Source organism: Corvus kubaryi, unplaced genomic scaffold, assembly GCF_017639235.1.
Source record: "Corvus kubaryi isolate FWS band 111438036 unplaced genomic scaffold, C.kubaryi_AGA036_p1.0 37300, whole genome shotgun sequence".
In the NCBI taxonomy this organism is placed as follows: Eukaryota; Metazoa; Chordata; class Aves; order Passeriformes; family Corvidae; genus Corvus; species Corvus kubaryi.
In genome coordinates, this window is record NW_024581093.1 from 772,570 (window position 1) to 791,543 (window position 18,974).

General features: G+C 53.6%; 1 protein-coding gene across 1 annotated transcript in view; it reads left to right on the forward strand.

The window, feature by feature from the left end:
- Positions 1-12,660, forward strand: part of SLC7A5 (solute carrier family 7 member 5) — a 35,151-nt gene extending 22,491 nt beyond the window's left edge. The window contains exons 5-10 of the mRNA XM_042027048.1: positions 1,339-1,462; positions 2,627-2,730; positions 3,360-3,456; positions 3,911-4,060; positions 4,927-5,104; positions 6,789-12,660. Coding sequence (XP_041882982.1) covers positions 1,339-1,462; positions 2,627-2,730; positions 3,360-3,456; positions 3,911-4,060; positions 4,927-5,104; positions 6,789-6,844 — 709 coding nt within the window. The 3' untranslated portion in view covers positions 6,845-12,660. The remainder of the gene's footprint in view (positions 1-1,338; positions 1,463-2,626; positions 2,731-3,359; positions 3,457-3,910; positions 4,061-4,926; positions 5,105-6,788) is intronic.
- Positions 12,661-18,974: the final 6,314 nt, after the last annotated feature.

Below are 18,974 nucleotides of genomic sequence, written 5' to 3' on the forward strand. Positions count from 1 at the left end.
ATTAATGCCTGTAGGAGCAGAGCTGTTGTTTTCCCTGCTCTCCCATGCCGTGTTATCAGCGCTGGGAGAAATCTCTGCTTCCTTGGCCTGACACCTCTGTGAGTTATGGGCCAGGAAAGAGCACTCAGGGCTTTATTGCTGCCTTGGTTAAACTCCCACTGAGCATTTGTGCTGCTCTCCGTGTGTTTGTGCTGCTCTCCGTGTGTTTGTGCTGCTCTCCGTGTGTTTGTGCTGCTCTCCATGTGTTTGTGCTGCTCTCCTTGTGTTTGTCCCGTGCTCTTCCCATCCTGTTGAGTGAGAGCTGCTTCCTGCTCTGCTCGTGCCTCTCGGGGTTATTTGGGGCCCTCAGCAGAGCAGGATGGTGCTGAGAAATCCCTTCGGCTCCTGGGAAGGTGCCTGGGAGCTGCTGAGAGCTGAGGCTTGGGGCCACTTGCGCAAGAGCCGGTCCTGGCTGACCCTGGGGGTGCTTTGTGCCTGCTGGGAAGCACAGGGTTGGATCTGCCCCTTCCCAGAGAAACATCAAAAAGGGGCTGCATTTTGCAATTATTTTCATGTCTGCTGGATGCAGTCGTGGTATTTGACTCTGCTCCTGCAGCTTGGAGCTCTGCTGGACCAATTAGAGTGGCACCAAGCAGGGTTTCCTTTTTCACATTCCATTCTCAAATGAAGTTAAACTGTTGGGAAAGGCAAATTTGTACCAACGCAGGCTGGTCACAGACCCACTCAGCTGTGCCTGAACCCCTTTTCTTTGAGTTCCTCAGCCCAGCCAGCTGCACAGAGTTAGAGCCTAAAACTGCCCCTTGCACCCCTGAGGTTCCCATCTCCCACAGGAATACCCCCAGCACAAGGGAGCTCCTTTTCCCAGAGAGAATCCCTGCGCTGGTGCCACTGGGTATTTTAATTAATTGCCTCTGCAGGGATCCTGAATTCGTGCTCCTGCATGGAACCTCTCCATGAAAAAAAGTCCCTTCTGCCCTAATCCTTCCCTCTCCATCTGCAGCCTCCAGGCTGTTCAGGGAATCATGGAGTCGTTAAGGTTGGAAAAGACCTTGAGACCATGAACCAGCACCACCAGCATGGGCACTGTGAACCATGTCCTCAGGTGCCACATCCTCGTGTTGTCTGAGGGATGGGGACTCCACCACGCCTTGGGTAGCCTGTTCCTGTGTGGATATCCCCTCTCCACGGGAGCAGCGTGTGCCTGGGCCACCGGCCACACGGAAAAGCCGGAGAACAGAGCAGCTTGAACAAAGCGAGCGAGCGCAGGGGGTGGCGATCCCTGGGATCAGCAGCTCCCTGCTCCCAGCTGCTCCAGGACAATGGATGTTTTTTTCCTAGAAACCTGCCTCTGGCTATCATCATCTCCCTGCCTGTCGTCACTCTGGTGTATGTGCTGACCAACTTGGCTTACTTCACCACGCTGAGCACGGAGCAGATGCTGATGTCCGAGGCCGTGGCTGTGGTAAGATCCTCGCTGCTCCAGCCTGACTCATCCCAGGGCAGGTGAAATCAGCCTTGGAATCACTGCACACATCTCCTGCTTTGTTCCAGACTGGTCAGGGCTGTTACAGAAACTCTGATGCTGAGCTGGAGATAAAGAGCAGCCGTGACGGGAGCAGGGAAGAACAGCATGATCCCGAGGGGATTATCCCGGGCAGCAGGGAGGGTGGCACTCGGTGCTGCTCTTCATTCCGAGCTAGGGAAGGTTGCTGCAGGCCTTGTGACTTCCCAGTGACTGCCCATCACTTACCAGAGCTCGATATTTATGGGGAAAGGTCACTCAGTCAACACTGAACTGGATTGTTCTCTCTCTGTGTCTCCCTTGTTTTAATTAAGAGAGAAAAATAATACTTCTATTAATTAAAATGCCAGTGTGGTCAGGAACCCTGATAGCTTCAGAAGGGAGCAGACCTTGCAGACTGAGCCTGACCAGGATTGTTCAGGGCTTCGGGGGGAATCTGCCAGCCCAGGATGAGCTGAGCCCCTCAGGTGCCACTGCTCCATCCTTTGGGTTGGGACCGAGGCCCTGCTCCAGCCTCAGTCTGTGCTGCAGGGAATCCTGGAATGGTTTGGGTGGGAAGTGACCTGAAAGCCCATCCCATTCCATCCCCTGCTGTGGGCAGGGACACCTTCCACTATCCCATGTTTCTCCAAGCCCTGTCCGTCCTGGCCTGGAACAGCAGAGGCTGGAAATCAATCCCATCTTGTTGGTGCAACGCCGCAGTGGAGCAGCACAGGCTCAGCCTGCGACAAAAAGCTGCAGGGCCAGGTCCCTGCGTGTCCCCAGGGCTGTGTCCCAGCTCCTGACTCAGCACTTGGCAGCAGCTGCTGTCTGAGTTTCCTCACAGTTTCCGTTTGGTCTTGAACTTTCTGATAGCTGTTGGACAAATGTTGTGTCCTGGCCCCGAAGGAAGGGCTGGCTGCTGATGGGTTTTAGCAATTCCACAATCTGCTTTTTCAGGAAAAGAGGAGCAGCACATGGGAATATGGGAAACTCCGTCACAGCTTCAGCACTGAGCTGTTTGAAATCTCATTTCTTGAGATTTCTCCAGATATTCTTTGTAGGTAGCTCTGAGTTTTTTGGGACATTGTGGGTGTGAAATGTGTCTCGTTGTCCCCCATTTAGGATTTTGGGAACTACCACCTCGGTGTCATGTCCTGGATCATCCCTGTCTTTGTTGGCCTCTCGTGCTTTGGGTCTGTCAATGGATCTCTCTTCACTTCTTCCCGGTAGGTTCCTTGCTCAATCCTGTGGGTTTTGTTTACAAGCTGTGCTTAGTTCCTCTTCCTTTGGAGTTCTCCTCCAGAGGGTGGCTGTGGGCAGACACAAAGTCTGGAGGGCCTGGAGGCCATGTGGGGAATGCAAGAAGACAAAGTCAGGCTTTAAAACCAGATTAAAGGCAACCTTTCAGTGCTCTTAATCTGCTGTTCCTCAGGCAAAGTTCTAGTGAGGTCAGTAAACCAGAACCAGACACAGCGCTCGGGGCTGATGAGAAAGTGGCTTTAATGAAAAGCAGAAAGTTGGGAGACTTCAGGGATGGGATGAGAATCCCTTGGGAAGGGGAGAAAGGCTGGGCAGGGGCAGGACTGAGATGGTTCCAGCTCTGACACATCCTTGCGTCTGGGGAGTCACTGAATTGCTGTCCCTGGAGAGCAGGATGTAAACCCATCCTTCCTGCATTCCTTGGCCATCTCCAGCCTCCCCTGTGAGTCAGGGGCCAGAGTTCCAGTCCTGGTGTTCCAGTCCTGCCTCGAGGCTGCCAGGGCTGAGCTCAGGCTGGCCCCACTTGTTCTGTGCTGAGCACAGAGCCCTGCAGGGGTGTGACTGCTCTGTGTTCCCTCTCTGTGTCCCCTCCCAGGCTGTTCTTCGTGGGATCCCGAGAGGGGCACCTGCCTTCCATCCTGTCCATGATCCACCCCAGGCTCCTCACCCCCGTCCCGTCCCTCGTGTTCACGGTGAGGCCCTGGGGCCGGGCTGGGGGGGATGGATCAGGGCTGGGATCCCATTGGAATGGAGCCACAGCCATTCCTGCATGTGCCTACAGGAGATGGACCCTCCTCTTCATGTCCTCATTGTCCACTTCCGTCTCGAATTCTCCCCATCCCTGGAAGTGTCCAAGGCCAGGTTGGACGGGGCTTGGAGCACCCTGGGATAGTGGAAGGTGTCCCTGCCCATGGCAGGGGGTTGGAACTAGAGGTCCCTTAAGCTTTGAGGGGTCCTTCCAACCCAAACCATTCCATGATCCTATGAAATGGTTCCAGGCACCAATTAAAGATGAGTTAAATAACTAAAAAATAGTCAATGGGATCCCTCTCCTGGCAGCTATTTCCTCTAAATCCCCCTGTTTAGTGCTGTAACATAGGTGGTTTTGCCTGCTTCCTTTCCTAATGGCCTTTTCCCTGGATTCAGTGTGTCATGACCCTGCTCTATGCCTTCTCCAACAACATCTTCTCAGTCATCAACTTCTTCAGCTTCTTCAACTGGCTGTGCGTGGCCCTGGCCATCATCGGGATGATGTGGCTGCGGTACAAGAAGCCAGAGCTGGAGAGGCCCATCAAGGTGAGAGCAGGGTGGGCGCTGCCAGGGTGGGTGGGTCCTTCCCAGATCCCCTCCCAGCACCAGGGGAGGCCCAGCTGCTGGTCCTGCATGGAAAAGGGGCTGGGATTGCAGGGAAGTGCTGTGTGCCACTAAAGGAGGTGTCCCTGCTGCTGAACCCCTGCAGGAGCACAAAGAGCTGCCTTGGGGACAGCACAGTGAGGGAGCTCTGGGTGACAGGGCCAGGGTGCTGTGGTGGCATCGCTTTCCATGAGTAACACACTCCCCAGGGCCAATCCCAGGCTGTGGCTCTCAGTGTAACACTCTGTACCCCCATGGAATTCCCCTAAAATAGTTTCCTGCTAAAGCAGCCGGCCCCGTGCCAAGCTCTGTCCCTGGCGTCCTTGGCCAGCTTGGCAGCCCCGTGTCCCATCTGGGAGGAGGCCAAGATCCTGTCAGCCCCCCATGCTTCTCCCCCAGAGGCTGCTTTTCCCTCATCCCACAGCACACTTGGGTCCGTGCCAGGCAGCAGCACCCACAGGGAAGCAAATCCACGGGCCAGGACTGGCGCCTTCCCAAAGGGAATCTTTGGTGGGTGTTCCCTTAGGTTTTGGGGTTTTCTTCTCAAAGCTGGGCTGCTCTCGTGGGTTCCCTGCTTGGAGTCCCCTGGGAAACTTGTGCTGTGCCTCTGTGGGGTTTGGTGCTGTTGGTGCAGATGACTTGGATAAGGAATTACGGGATTAGGGAACTGCGGTCCAAAACGGTGCTGAGAAAGGCTCTTGGCCATGGTGGAACAATCATTCCATCCCTCCCCAGGCTGGATAAACTCCTGGAGAGCCTCCCCTGCTCCCCTGACACATCTCCTGACCTGTCCCTTGCTCCCTGCTCAGGTGAACATCTGCCTGCCCATCTTCTTCATCCTGGCCTGCCTGTTCCTCATCGCCGTTTCCTTCTGGATGACGCCCAAGGAATGTGGGATCGGCTTTGCCATCATCCTCAGTGGGATCCCCATTTACTTCTTCGGGGTCTGGTGGCAAAACAAGCCCAAGTGGGTTCTCCAAGGCATCTGTGAGTATCTGCAGTGAGGAGCAGCTTTGGCTCCCAAGAAGTTTCCCAGTGCTGTGCTGCAGCTGGCAGTGCTGGCTCTCCTCCCTGTGGAAGTGGAGGAGCTTCCAAACTCCTGGCTCTGATCCATTTTTCTTTCACGGTAACAAGTTTATCCTGATGATTGCCATGTGTACCAAGCACCCAAAATGCATCCTGATTTGCACTTACGGCAAAGTTTGGTACCAATACCATGTTTTTTGGGGTTTTTAATCTTGGCAAACAGATTGTTAGGAGCAGAGCATAATTCCCTGCTCCTGGAAAAGCCCAGGGCCAAGCCTTTGCTCAGCAGAGAATCCCTTCCCAGTGGTGGAGGAAGGATTGAGGACAGCTGGCCTCCATTTGACTGCTGAAAATCCGCAATTAGTCCTGATCCACGGCTTAGCCAGTGCTAACATTTGGGATCCAGGCAAAGCTTGCCTTGGCATCCCCCTGTGGCAGCGGAGCAGAGGGAAGGGAAGGTCCCTCGATGTGTTCTCTCAGGTTTGTTTTTCAGGGATCTGCTCCAAGCTTTCCCACCAGCTGCCACAAGGCCAGGGTGTGTTTGGAGGGATGGAGAGGCCGTGCTTGGCACACGGAACCTCTGCCTCAACCACCGAGCCCACAAAGTCAATCCCTGCTGTCCAAGTAACTGAACCCAGCGGCTCCTCCCCGCTCTCCTGCAAGGGGCTGACCTAGAAAAGCAGACAAGGAGAAGTGCCCAGCCTTAGCTGGGTGTTTTATGAGGAAGAAAAAGGCTTTCAGCAGCACTCAGCACTCGTTGTTCTTCTTTTCCCCCTGTCTCCCTCTCCCTCTCTCCCACACTCACTTTTTTATCCTGAGTTTAGGCTCAGTTCCTGGAAAAGCCATTTTTGCAATGCCTGGGTGGTAAATTACCATATTCATTGTTTTCTTCCACCAAAGGATTGTAAGGAGAATATTGAAAATATTCTGGGAACAGACAGTGATAATCCTGCAAACGTCCACTGAGAAGCACAGGAACTTTAAATGTGATTTATTAATCCACTGCAGATAATTTGATCACCTCCCACTGATCTGAGCCTCACTTGGTTGTGCTTAGAATTAGTTTGGCCAGGCAGGAATATTTTGTGATCTCCAACCAGAGTGGAGCAGCAGGGAGCAGAGGAGGGTTTGGATGGGTGGGATAATAAAATGACTTCAGTTGAGCACCTTTTCCTGGGAAGTCTGCACCTGGAATGTCCCTTGGCTCCCACCTGCCCTGGGCCAGGCAGTGGCCTCTGCCCCGTGTGCAGGCCAGGGGGCTTTGGGTGGGTTTGTCCTTCAGAAGAGGCTGTGGGCTCACATGGCTTTCAGAATCAGAAGCAAAAGCTTCACCTTGGATTTTCCATGCCCATTCCTGACTCAGTTTTGGCTGCTCACACTCAGAGCATCCAGAGTTAGGTCCCGTATCAGCAGGCAGGGAGAAGCTGTGCCCAGGAGTGGTGGGGCAGTGCGGAGTCCTCGCTGCAGGAGCAGGGCTCCTGGTGTGAGGTTTACATTTTGGGAATGGAGTAGGGAGTATCCATGGAATATTACAGGCCTTAAATTGTACTTGGACTCAGGGTGGGGAGGCAGAGGGCTCAGCCCTTCCCTCATGGACCCAGATTTCTGTTGGTAATCCGTGACCTTTCCTTTGCTTTCTCCGCAGTCTCCGCCACAGTCCTGTGCCAGAAACTGATGGAAGTGGTTCCTCAGGAATCCTAGGCAGGAAAAGCAGGGACATTGAGCTTGAGGAAACGCACAACGTGATTTTGAGATGACACAAGGATCCGACCCCTCACTCCCGAATCCCAGGCACCGGAGCGCCCCGCGGGAGCCGCTTCCCGCTGCCGCCACGGCCCCAAGGCTCTGCTTCGCCTCCTGCAGCCCCTCCAGCCCCGCCCAGCCTTGCAGCCCAGTGAGGAGAAGTTCTTGGTACGAGCACGAGCCAGGAGGATGAATTCCAAAGGGCAATTCCAGAGAGGTGCTGCCTGTGCCCTCTGTGTGTCTGAGGGCTGTGCTTGGATCTGGGGGGCTCCTTTGCTTTGCCTCTGGGATCTGCTGGAGCCTGGTTGGAGTGGTCTGAGCGCCTGGGGGGGCTGGGGCTGCCACAGAGCCCTGGGGGGGGACCTTGGCCTGGCCCAGGGATGGGGTTGGGAAGCGGAGGTTTGCTGATGTTGCCTCATCCCCCCCCCAAACTAAAACCCCCACGTGCTGCAGGACCCCACCTGGCAGCGGGACAAGGCAGAGCAGGACCAGTGACGTGGGGGGGCCTCATCCGAGTGGCACTGTGTTCCTCCCTAGAGCCCTGCCACCCTTTGGATTTGGATCACCACTCCCAGATCCAAGCCAGCTCCCTGCTGCTGAGCCAGTCCTCCAGGATGCTATTCCTCACAATGCCCATCCCATGGCCCTGGGAATGAGCACTGAGGGGGGAGTTCCTGCTGAGAAGCCCTGGAACTGCACTCAGCAGAAGGCCAAGTCCTTGGCTTGCTCATTCCCTGCTTTTCTGTGCCAGGCTTTCATCCAGTGTGGGATGAGCAGCCTCATGCTCTCCTCACAGCCCTGCTCAGGGAGCCGTGTTTGCCCCTAAACCATCTGCAGAGAGCCATAAAGGGTGGGATTCCCCTGGCACATTCCCTGGGGTCTCTCCGTGCGCTGCCTGGCGCTGTTCCCTTTGTCCTGCTGTGTGTGTCTCCTCTGGAATGTGCCATGGAGATGGGACCAACCGGCTCTGCGGTGTGGAGAAGGGCAGATGTCCTGGCTGGCTGGAGCCACCTCGGGCTGCTGGAGATCATGGAATGGGGTGGAAAGAGACCTTAAAGCTCTTGGGCAGGGACACCTTCCACCATCCCAGGTTGCTCCAAGCCTGGCCGTGGACACTGCCAGGGATCCAGGGGCAGCCACAGCTGCTCTGGGCACCCTGTGCCAGGGCCTCCCCACCTGTGAGAAGTGAAAGTGAGTTCTGCTCTTAGGAGCAGGGCCTGGGCCTGATCCTCCCTTGTGCATCAGGTCTGGCCTGACGAGATCCCAGCACCACCCTCCCGTTCAGGAGCGATCCTGGAGCACAATCCGTGATCCACATGTGAAATCCTGGTTTGCTGTCGTGGGTGGTGCTGTCCCGTCCCTGAGCACTCCCAGAATTCCTGTAGTTCCCGAGTAGTCAGCATTGTCCCCTTAGGGACACGTTGCTTCCTCTGGTCCAAAGTGTCACCTTTGGGAAAGCTGCAGTTCCTGAACCATTTGCTCCTTGTGCCTCTGCGCTCCGACATCACTTGGAATTCTGATCTTTTCCCCACTGGAGCTGCTTTGCTGTCTGTGTTGCAGATCTTTGTGCTCGTGCTTTGTGCAGGTGGCTTGGTGAACTATTTCCCATTTTTTTTGGTAAACTTGGCCGTTGGGAAGCCAGGATGCTCCGGGAGCTGTCGCTTCCCGCTGGATTCTCCTCGCAGCGTAGAGTTCTTTGGGATGAAGGGGCATTAAGGACACCATGGTACTCGCTCAGGCCTTGTCCTGGGAAGTTCTGCAGCACTCCAGAGGTGTCAGGGGAGGGGCAGCTCCTGCCCAGCTGTGTGGCCGTGTCCAGGTGCAGCTCCACACTCCGGCTTTGCCAGCCCCGTGTCCTGCTCCGAGGCAGGAATAGGGGAGACAATCAGCTCTTTATTCCATGGCAGCTGGGGTGGAGATTCCCAAACCAGCTCAGTGACGGCGTGGAGATTCCCAATCCAGCTCTCCGGGAGCTGAGTTAATCCATGAGGATTTGCAGCTGGTTTGGGAATATCCAGAGGGCAGAACCCAAAGCTTTTGGCCAGTGCCTGGCTGTGCAGGGACCTACATGCAATGAGCTGGTGCATCTCGGATCCGATGCCTGTGGAGAGGCTTTGGCATAAATAAGGTCATGAATCACAAAACCTGAACTGGATTTTTGGCTTCTTCCAGCTGAAGGCTGAGATGGTTTTGAGCAGTGATGGGAAATCACAGCTCCTGCTGGAGCTGTTCCATGGAGAGGGGACCTCAGTCTGTCACCTGCCACTCAGGCTGCAGGTTTTTTTGGCTGTGAGGGTCTCAGGGCAGCTCCTGCAGGGCCTGGGTTCAGCGTGGGGGCTCTCAGTGCCAAAACCCACCAGCAGAATCCCTTGGGATGCAAAGCAAAGGCATTGGAATCTCAGCCACCTCAACCCAAAGTCAGTTGGCACCAAGGGCCCTCCACAGAGAGCTCAGGATTGGGGCCGGAGCTCCCAAGGGATGGCCACTTTGTCCATCAGGTGCTGGCCATCACAGTGTCCTCCTGGTGACCCTTTGACGCTGGTTTGAAAGAGGAGCTGTCACACTAAAAAATACTTTTTTATCAATTAATGGATTTGAATTAAATCCTTAACTCGCTCGCTTTGCTTTTTGTGGATTTTCATGGTTTCTCACTTGCTGCTGAAGATCTTTCTCTTGTACTAACCTGAGGCTCTGGCACTGATCCCACATTTGTGGGGATCTTGCCAGCATCTCCTTAGCAATAGAGGTTTAGGAAGAAACTGAACCAGGTACCAGCACAGGGCCACAAAAAGGCTGAGTTTGGTCAGCCACAGCTCACATCTCAAATTTATCTGCCAAAAAGCTGATTTCTTTCACCCTGGAGTCGTTGATCCCCCATAGCTTTCCTCCACCAGAGCTTGGTGACACGGCTGGAAGAGCTTGGGTTGGTTTTCCCTGGAGGTTTGGGAGATGATGAGGGAGGGGGTACAACTGAATTTCATTTAATATAGAAAAGACAGTGAAGTCGTTCCTGCCATCAGGGAAACGGCTGCCACAGCCTCTGCTGTCCCGCGTGGCAGCTTTTCCCTTGGATCAGCGGCCGTCCGCCCTCGGCTTGCGCTGTTCCCATGGATTTGGGTGTGGAAAAGGGAGAACGCATCCCTGGGAAAGATCTCCTTGCTGCTTGTTTTCTTCAACCCCAGAATGAGATGTGTCAGGGAGGGCAGGGAGAGCGACAGAGAGTTCCCAGAGTTTGCCATCGTTCCCAGCACTGGAGGTGGGATTTTTCCTGTTGTTTCTCCGTTGTCTTTGGAGCCCGTGGTCGGTCACAGCTCCTGCACCCATGGAGGGAGATGAACCCTCCCCACAAGGACCCTGCCACCACAGTGACCTAAACGAGGTTCCACGGGAGTCTCTTGCATTGACAGCTTCCTGCAAGTACGGCCTGGGCTGTTGTGTCCATGGAATTCAGGTTGGAAAAGACCTTGAAGGTCACAGAGCCCATGGGCGGCGCCGTGGCTGTGCCGCAGCGATCCCGTGCTCCTTGACTCACCCCAGCTTTCAATTATTGCTCCTCTCCAGTTGTTTTCGAGTTCAGGCTCCCAGGCTGGCAGTTGTTTGGGGTGTTCACAGAGTTGCATCCTGCAGGGATTGCTAAACAGAGCAGGAGCTGCTGGCCAGGCACTTCCGTGCCCGTTGGGTTCCTCTTTCTAAATGAACCCTTCCTGCAGCTGGGAGGGGAGCCAGCCCTGCTCAGCCCTGCAAAAATCAGGGGGATCTATGTCATCTTGGTGGATTTGAAATGATTTTTTTTTTTTAAACTTCCTGCCGAATTTGCAGTGTTTCCCATCTCAGACACCGTGTTCTGGTAAACACAGCTTTTGTTTGGAACAGCCCCCTCGGTGGCCACAGAGTTCAAAGGGACTCTGGCACAGTTGAACAAACTTTGAAGGCCCTTCAGCTGGATTGAAACTCCTGGGAAGTGGCTTTGCTGTTCTCCAAGTCCTCTCCCAGTGGGTGTCTCAGGCATGGCAATCAGTTGGGCTTCTGCAGGGGCTGCTCCATGCTGGGTCTGGGCAGGGGCAGTGGGGTTGCAGCAGAGCTGCTCCCTGAGCTGTGCCTTCCCAACCCTGGAGAGATGTGCCCAGTGGCAGGGTCCTGGGCTGGCTGCAGGGAATCCCAGGGAGTGTTTCCACTCGGTCTGGGAAGGTACCTGTGCCTTCAGCCAAGGCCACGGTGCTCTCGGGCTTTAACAAGAAATAAAATTCCGAACCAAACCCGTAAGGAAACTGCCAAACGTTGTCATTGCACAACGCTCCGGCTGCTTGGGGTTGTTCCCATGGGATGCCAGCTTTTCCAGCATCCATTGTGCAACCCCAGTGCTCATGACATGAAAGGGGAGGGCGATTGGGAAAGGGCTGGAACAAGGCAGCTCCTGGAGCTTGGGAAAGGGCAGCCCTAGGGTGAGGCAGCTCCGGGCTGGTGCCGAGCTCTGGCCGTGACCCCAGGGATTGAATCCCAGCCTTGTGCTGGCCCTGGGAGCATCCCTGGCTCCGGGATGAGCCAGAGCCAGCCACGCTTGGCTGCCAAGCAGGGAGATCCTGCAGGGATGGGAATCTGCTCCCTCATCCCTGACAGGACATCCCAGGGGAGCTCGGTGCTGAGGGATGTTCCAGGGGTTCCTCATTCCAGGTGGCTCCTTGAGGAGATACAGCCAGGATTGTGCTGGGTTTGCCTGGGCTCACGTTCTTCCCAGTTGGAACTGGAGCTGGCTTGGGAACGTGTGGGGGATGCTGCTGGTGCAACCAAGAGCTCCCAGTTTGATGATGCAGGGTAGGAAAGGTGGCTTGGGGTTGGTGATCCCAAAGGATCCGATACCCAGAGGATAATTTCATGCTTTTCACCCCCCATTCCTTGCCTGAGCAGGAGTGTTGCTTCCTCCAGCTGTGGGAGTGGTAATGAGTAAAAACAAAAGTATTTTTTTAAACACTGAATTAATTTCTGAACTGCCTAAAAGAGACTTTATAGCTACACTGGAGTTCTTCCCGAGGGCTGACGTTCAGCCCGGCGCAGGGGCTCTCCCTCATCCCGGCCTGTGGGATGTGCCAGGCTCTGGCTGCGCTGGGATCAACGTCAAACACAGGGAAAGAATTCCCTATTTGTTCAGGGGACAGGGGGAGGTCCATGTCCCACCAAAATCCTTGGAGAGGGAGGATCTTGAGTGGTTCCCAGACCTCGCTCCGACCCTCAGAACAAAGGGAGGGTGACCTTCACTCCTGGTGAAGAATCTGACTTTTCAGAAACACTTCGCTTTGTATTTTTGTTGTTTTTTATTTTAAAAACACAGAAAAAAAAATCCTCTTAACACACACAAGAAAACCTAGACCTGAGTTACAATTTTGTTATATTTGGTTGCTTTAAAAAAACCTATTTTACTAATTTAAATATTGCTGTAGATGACACTATTTATTTGAAAGGGGTAAATATCTTTTAGTCTTAACTCTTCTCCAGTAAGCGCTGTGTATTCCCAACATTTGTGTTCCTGGCAGCACAGAATTCCACTGACTGAGGGCTGGTCAGCCAGTAGCTCCTGAATCCAATGGCCTTGGACAACAAGATGTCTCTTGCAATGTATGGTTTTGGTTTTTTTTTTTGTAGTATTTCTCAATTCTTTTATGTCTGTGGTTTAACAGATCTGTTCAATGTTTGGGTTGTTCCATGTTTTGGGTTGTTTTGTTCTGTTTGTTTTTTTTTTTAACAAAGAAAGCTGAATTACAACACTCTCGTTGCTGGTCTTTGCCTTGGAAATTTTTCTTTCTCTGTGATGATCCCACATCCATCAGCACCTGGGCCCTTGGTTTCCAAGTATTCCTGTTGCAGCTGGGTTTAAGAGCAATGACAGCATCCATGCCTCCATGTCCATCCTCCTCCTTTAAATTGTAGTTAATTTTCCTGAGGTAGTTAATTTTTCTGGAGGCCTCAGATCCCACAGCTGGAGCTCCCAAATACGATGCTTTGTGTGGCAGCAATTCCTGGGGCTTTCTCCTTGGGAAGAAATGCTCCAGCATGGGAACTTTTCCAAGCAAGCCTGGAGCACACAGGGATGTGAATAACTCATCTCTGTGCTCCTGCCTTACCTGCCTGGAGTTTGCAGCCTCTGTGCCCCTTCCAGGCATCCTGGAGCATCCCAGCCCTGCTCCTCCATGTCCCACTGGTCAATGTCCCAATGGATTGTCTTAGTGAGGTTTTGTATTTATTTATATTTAAGTTGCCAGTTTATTCTTTCCCCTGGTTTCCTTCTTTGGCCACAGTTTTATTGTTTGGGAGAGAGGGACCTGGTAAGTACACTGATAGAAGTAGTTAATAACAGAGGGAGGTGGTCTGAAGAGCTCTCCTGGGGCTCATCTCCTGCTTCGGGCCACCTGAGCACACAGGGCCTGGAAGGGGAGTTGGATGGGGTGGCAAAGGCTGGAGAGCAGGCCCACGAACACAAAGGCAGCGAGTGGAATCCCCATGGATCTGTGCAGTGCTGCTCTGTGTGCCTGCCCCAGCCCGGCCGGGGCCCCTCCAGGGCTCTGGGAGGGAAGCAGGAGAGGAGCTGGACACCCAACAAAGGCAGGAAGTGTCTGCACGGCCTGGGGCTGACCAGGGGCTGGGGCAGGGGACGTGCTCAGACCGCTTTGCTTTGTGCCTTGGAGTTCAAACAGCGCAGATAAAAGGGGTTGTTGCTGACTGCAGGAGCCCCAGGACACTCTGTGAGCCCAGGGCAAAGCTGGGAAGGGATCTCACCTCCTGTTCCATGCATTCCCTGAAGATCACCATTGTTGGCTGCTGCAGACGGGGCCTTCTGGCTCTTGGCTCCCCCCCAGCTGACCTTTCCTTGGTGCCACTGTGCCCTCACAGAATCGTCGAATGCTTTGGGTTGGAAGTGACCTTAAAGCTCATCTCCTTCCAGCTATCCCAGGTTGCTCTAAGTTCCGTCCAAACTGGCCTTAAACATTTCCAGGGATGGGGCAGCCACATCTTCTCTGGGAAACTCCTCCAGAGAATGGACATCGATTCACAACGGTGCCACCGTGGCCGAGGGAGCCTCCTGGTGGGCTTTTCCTGGGAAGGACTCCTGGAATGGGAGCCACATGTGGCCGCAGCACTGTCTAGACACGTCCCCAGCTCCACTCTTGTGGCTGCTGGGCTTTGTCCTGGGGGCTGGAGGTGGTGGGAGAGGGCAGGCGTGGGAGCACATCGCTCTGGAAAACACACATGGAGCAAGGCTGACATTTTCCCACCCTCTGACCAAAACCAGGACATTTTTCTCCTCAAATTTTTCTTCTCCTCCTGTGTGGGAATGCCACCAAGGAAGGGTGAGCCCTTGGAGCAGCAGGTGGGAATGTCCCAGGACTGCAGGGAATTGCAAAAGCCATAAAACTGTTGTTTCTTTGAAGATTTGTGTGGAAGATGAAAAGCCCTAAATCTGTTTGGGTTGGGAAGAAGCCACTGAAGGGTGGGGTGTGACACAGACCGGGAGCAGCTTCAAGGGTGCACAGATAAAACAAGGAGCTGACAGGGAATTGTGGCTGGAACAAATAAAGGGATCCTTGGAGGGAAATAAATTAATACAGTGAAAACGAGCTCCAGGTATGAGGGAAATTGGATAAAACGAGACTTGATGTTGACTGACTTCCTTGCAGCAAAATAATACCCAGCAACAAAATTGTTCCCTGAATATTGAGGCAAGGGAAGTTCTGCCTGGAAGGGGTTTTTTTTGTCATTTTTTAAAAGGAGTTGCTGATTTTAACCTGAAAAGCCATGAAATAAAGGTGTCTCTCCAGCTGATTTTGCTGGAGATCTATTTTACGTGTCAAAGCTCAGCAGCACAGGAGTTTTGGAAAAGCGGGTGTTAAAGATCTTTAACAAAAGGATGTCTCCAACCCCCCCGATTCCAGACCTTGAAATGTAACAGGGATTTTTTACAGATCCCTGTAAGGTTTTTTCTCTCTGCATAATTCCTGGAGGTGCAAATTTCCTACCTGTCCTGGACTGCAGTTCTCCCAGATGGGAATGGACAGCCCAGGAAACAGCAGGGTGGGCAGGGAGGACCTGGAAATCCATGGAAACCACCGTTGTTCCTGGCTGTACCTCAGTTTCCCCAGCTGAGAAAGGTCCTGCTCATCTTCCCAGAACAGATTAAAGCTCTGCCTCCATCAGTTGGGGCAATAAGTGCTGGAAATTCCCCTGCTCTTCATCCAAGCTGCACAACGGGAAAGACGAATCCACGTTTGGATCCCTCTGTGGAATTAAGAGACCAGGGAAGCAAGAAACGGCAATTCCTATTGCCTGAGCCTCTTTCCTGATTTAATTAACATGTCCCTCCACCTCTGGCCTGGGGCCACCATGCAGGACCCTGTCCCCAAAACCAGTCTGCAGTCAAGGTTTGCTGGAGCAGAAGATGTCCCTGTTGCCTCAGGCCTGTGCAATCCATGCCTTGCAGCACCTGGGAGAGCTGAATCCAATTATCCATGTGCGCACCTGGAGCCGTGGCAGCCAGCAAAGAGTTGGGATGGAGCTGGGAAGGCGCCAGAAGTGAGGGACAGTGCCCAAGACATGGAAACAGGCAGGGTGACACATTATGTTTGGAAAAGAATTCCTTTTTTGCATGGAGAGCTCTTTCCAACACCTCCTTTTGGAAGTGATTCCCTGCCTCCCTCTGCAGCCAGGGCAGTAGCACTGCAATGTCCAGCTCCAGGATCCTACCCTGCTCTCCCAGTTTTTCTGCCTGAGCTGGCATCACTTGTCACTGTGTCCCTCCGAGTGACAGGGACACACGCAGGGACACACCCAGCTCTCACAGCCACCTCGGCGGGTGGGGATGCGTTCGGCCGTGGCTGCCTGCCTTCCTTTTCTCACACAATCATGGAACGGTTTGGGCTGGAGGTTAAAGCTCATCCAATTCCATGGGCAGGGACAGCTCCCACTCCATGTGTCTGCGTCCTGCCAGGTGCTTGGAGCACCACCAGGAACTGTGTGTAACAGCATCTGGTGATAAATCCTGTAGCCTCCAGAGCAGCCCAGAATTATCCCAAAAATGAGTGATAGGAATCAAAGGCACAGAGCCCTGTGCCATAAGTAAATCCTCAGGATGTTGCAATATTCCAGGAGTGTGGTGTGCTCCAATTTGGATCAGTTTCCTGGCTGGTTTGGTCAACATCTCCAGGAGCCTGGCTCTGGATTTCAGTGAGGTCATTTCTGCTCTGACTTGCCTGGGAAAAGCAGGGGCTCCCCCTCTCCACACGCAGCTCCTGGCCTTGTGTAACCAGAGAGAGCTGCAAGGGCGGGAGCGTTGTCCTTTGGGCTCCACAGAGCTCAGAAATCAGGTCTGGGCACCTCAGGAATTTGGGAGGTTTGTGGTGCAATGAGCTGCTGCTGCTGCATGTCGGATCCGGGAGCAAAAAAAGGCACCGGCTCAGCTAAAAGTCAAATGTCTGGAGGGGACGTGGTGCCTGTGCCAGGAGCAGGGTGGGGGTGAAGCTCCCACCCAGTCGCTGGGATTTCAGTCCCGCCAGGCTCCGTGTGGTGGAGAATATTCCAAACACACCTGGGGCCTGTGAGGACCTGAGTGAGATTCCTGCTGGCCCCGGCTTCCAGCAGCCCAAAGGCAGCAGGGCAGTTGCCCATGGCTATAAAACCACCAGCCCAGGGAATCCTTCTGGGGAAGATGAAGCTGAAGGTTTTGGGGTTGTCCCAGCAGAGGTTGGGGAGCGCTGCTGTGGCCGTGGGGGATCCGAGCAGCCAAGGGCGTGCCCAGGGCTCGGCTCCCACCCATCCTGCACGGCCAGGCCTGGCACAACACCCTGCCAGCCCCTCTGCCAGGCACTGGGGGCTGCCTGCAAGTCTCTGGCATGGGGGCACTGCTGGGCAGAGCTGGATCAAGGAAAAATCTTCCAGGGACACAAAGGAATGTGCTGTGGTGACTGAAGCTGCCCCACACGCTGGGCAGTGCCACCTTTTCCTGCACGTTTGCAGGCAGCTGGATCTTTAAATGATATTCCCGGTGAACTGCAGGAATGGCAGGGCTGGGAATGCTGGGCTGAGCTCCCTGCTGGTGGCTGCAGCCTCCTGCCTGTCTGTCTGTCTGTCCACAGCCCTGCTCCTGCCCAATGGGATTTATCACCGTGCCAACACTGGGTTTGCATTGGGGGGAAAAAAATCATAATCCACATTGACAAAGTTTCCTGAAATAGGCTTTTCAAAGAGGCACTGGCTTGCCACAATGTAAAGAGTTTAAGCTCTCACATGACAGCTCAGGTTGTGCAATGACTGCAGGAATCAGCTCCGGACAGCCCATTCCCAGGGGAGAGCAGGATCCTGGGAAAGCAGCTGCACAGAAAGGTCTGGGCTGTTAACTGGGGAGTCCTTGCACAGGTAGAGGAAATAATGGTTTCAAAAATAAAAATCCCAGCTCCTAGAAGAAAGTCATTTAAAGCCACAATGATCCCAGAGTACGTCACACCCTCCGAATAATCCAAAATTACTATTGCTGGTCACAGTTTTTTCTTGAGGAGGAACATTTGGGGATGGAAAAATCCTTTTGTCCCTTGTTTATATTTGTTTTCTTCATGTACCTCTAATATTTTCTAGAAAAACCAGAATCCTGGTATTACCTAGTTAGAAATCCTGCGAGCCTCAAACCATTCTCTCTTTATCTTCCACATTTAATTAAAACTAATAGAAATTGAAGCAAAATTAGCCTTTTTCCTAGTACCCCCTGGAATTTCTGAGCAGGTGCTATCACTGCTGAGCAAAGGTTAAACAGGTTTTTGTCTCTTATTCATTAAACCAAACCTGAGAGAAGCTCCTGTACCCAAGGCAAACAAGATAAACCCATAAATCCTGCAAAATATTCTCTCTGGGATTTGCTTCTCGCTGTGTGGGCCAAATACCATCTGGATTTCTTCCCTGCCCTCCACACAGAAAAAGCAGCCTGAAAAAGCACTTTGACACCCTGCTCGTTCTGGCCATGGGCTTGCAGCATCCTCAGGGACTGATGCAAGATCCTGCCAAGGGCTGTTGCATCAGAAAAAAACCAGCAGGAATCAGTTGACTCTGCCCTGTTTTCCCCCAAAATTGCAGATTCTCCTTCCTTCCTTTTTTTTTTTTTTTGGAGGAAAGGGACTTAGAGCCACGAGGCTGCTGAGTGCAGAGCTGTGCCGGCGTCTCAGCAATGGGAAGTTGTGCTGCAGAACAAGATTCCCTCAGGAACACAATTTATGGCAACTCTTGGATTCCCCCAACTGCCTGTTGTGGCCCGCTCCCCGCTGGGAAAAAGGCTTCAGCCTGGAGCCTTTGGATGCTGCAGCTCTGTTGATTCATGCAGGGGATTAGGCAGGCAAGGATGCTTTCATTTGGTTTTCCTTGGCCTTATTAAATGAATTCCAGCTTTTCTGTGGAGCTGCACACCCTGCTTTGTGTGCCACAGCCTCCCAGGCGCCAGGCTTGATCCTCCAAGGATCACTGAAGGCTGATCTGCTCCACCCTCATTCCCAAAATCCTGTTGGGATAGGGGGCTGCAACTGGCAACCCACGGATAGGGGGGAGACTTCTCTCCCACCCCTCTCTGAGAACACAACAAGGACAAAATGGATCTCAGGGGTGGTTGGCTCCAGCCAGGTGTGACAGGAACAGGGCTTGGGAAGAGATGGGGAATTGGAGACAAAGAGGAAAACTGACCTGGAATGAAAAAGGGATCTTGATCCTACAAACAGGAAAAGGAAGGTCAGGAGGAGAGTCCCTGCTGGGTGTGTGGTTTGGTGGTGGGCAGGAGGAAGAAATCCCTGTACACAGAACCCCAGAGGGGTGATGGGAAGAACTGGGCCAGAACCACAACCTTTGGATTGCAGCGCCTTGGGAAGTGGAGGGCTCTAGATACAGCTGCTCAAGGGCCAGCCCAGACTCCCTGCAGCACCTGGGTGAAGTTCCTCATGTTTTTACCTGGGGCTGAAGGAATTTGTGAGGATGCAGGCAGAGCACTGACTGTGCCTGACTCACTGCCTCTCCCCAGCAAATACCCACTGGCCTGCTCAAACCCCGCTGCCCTCCGGCTGCAGGGGATAAA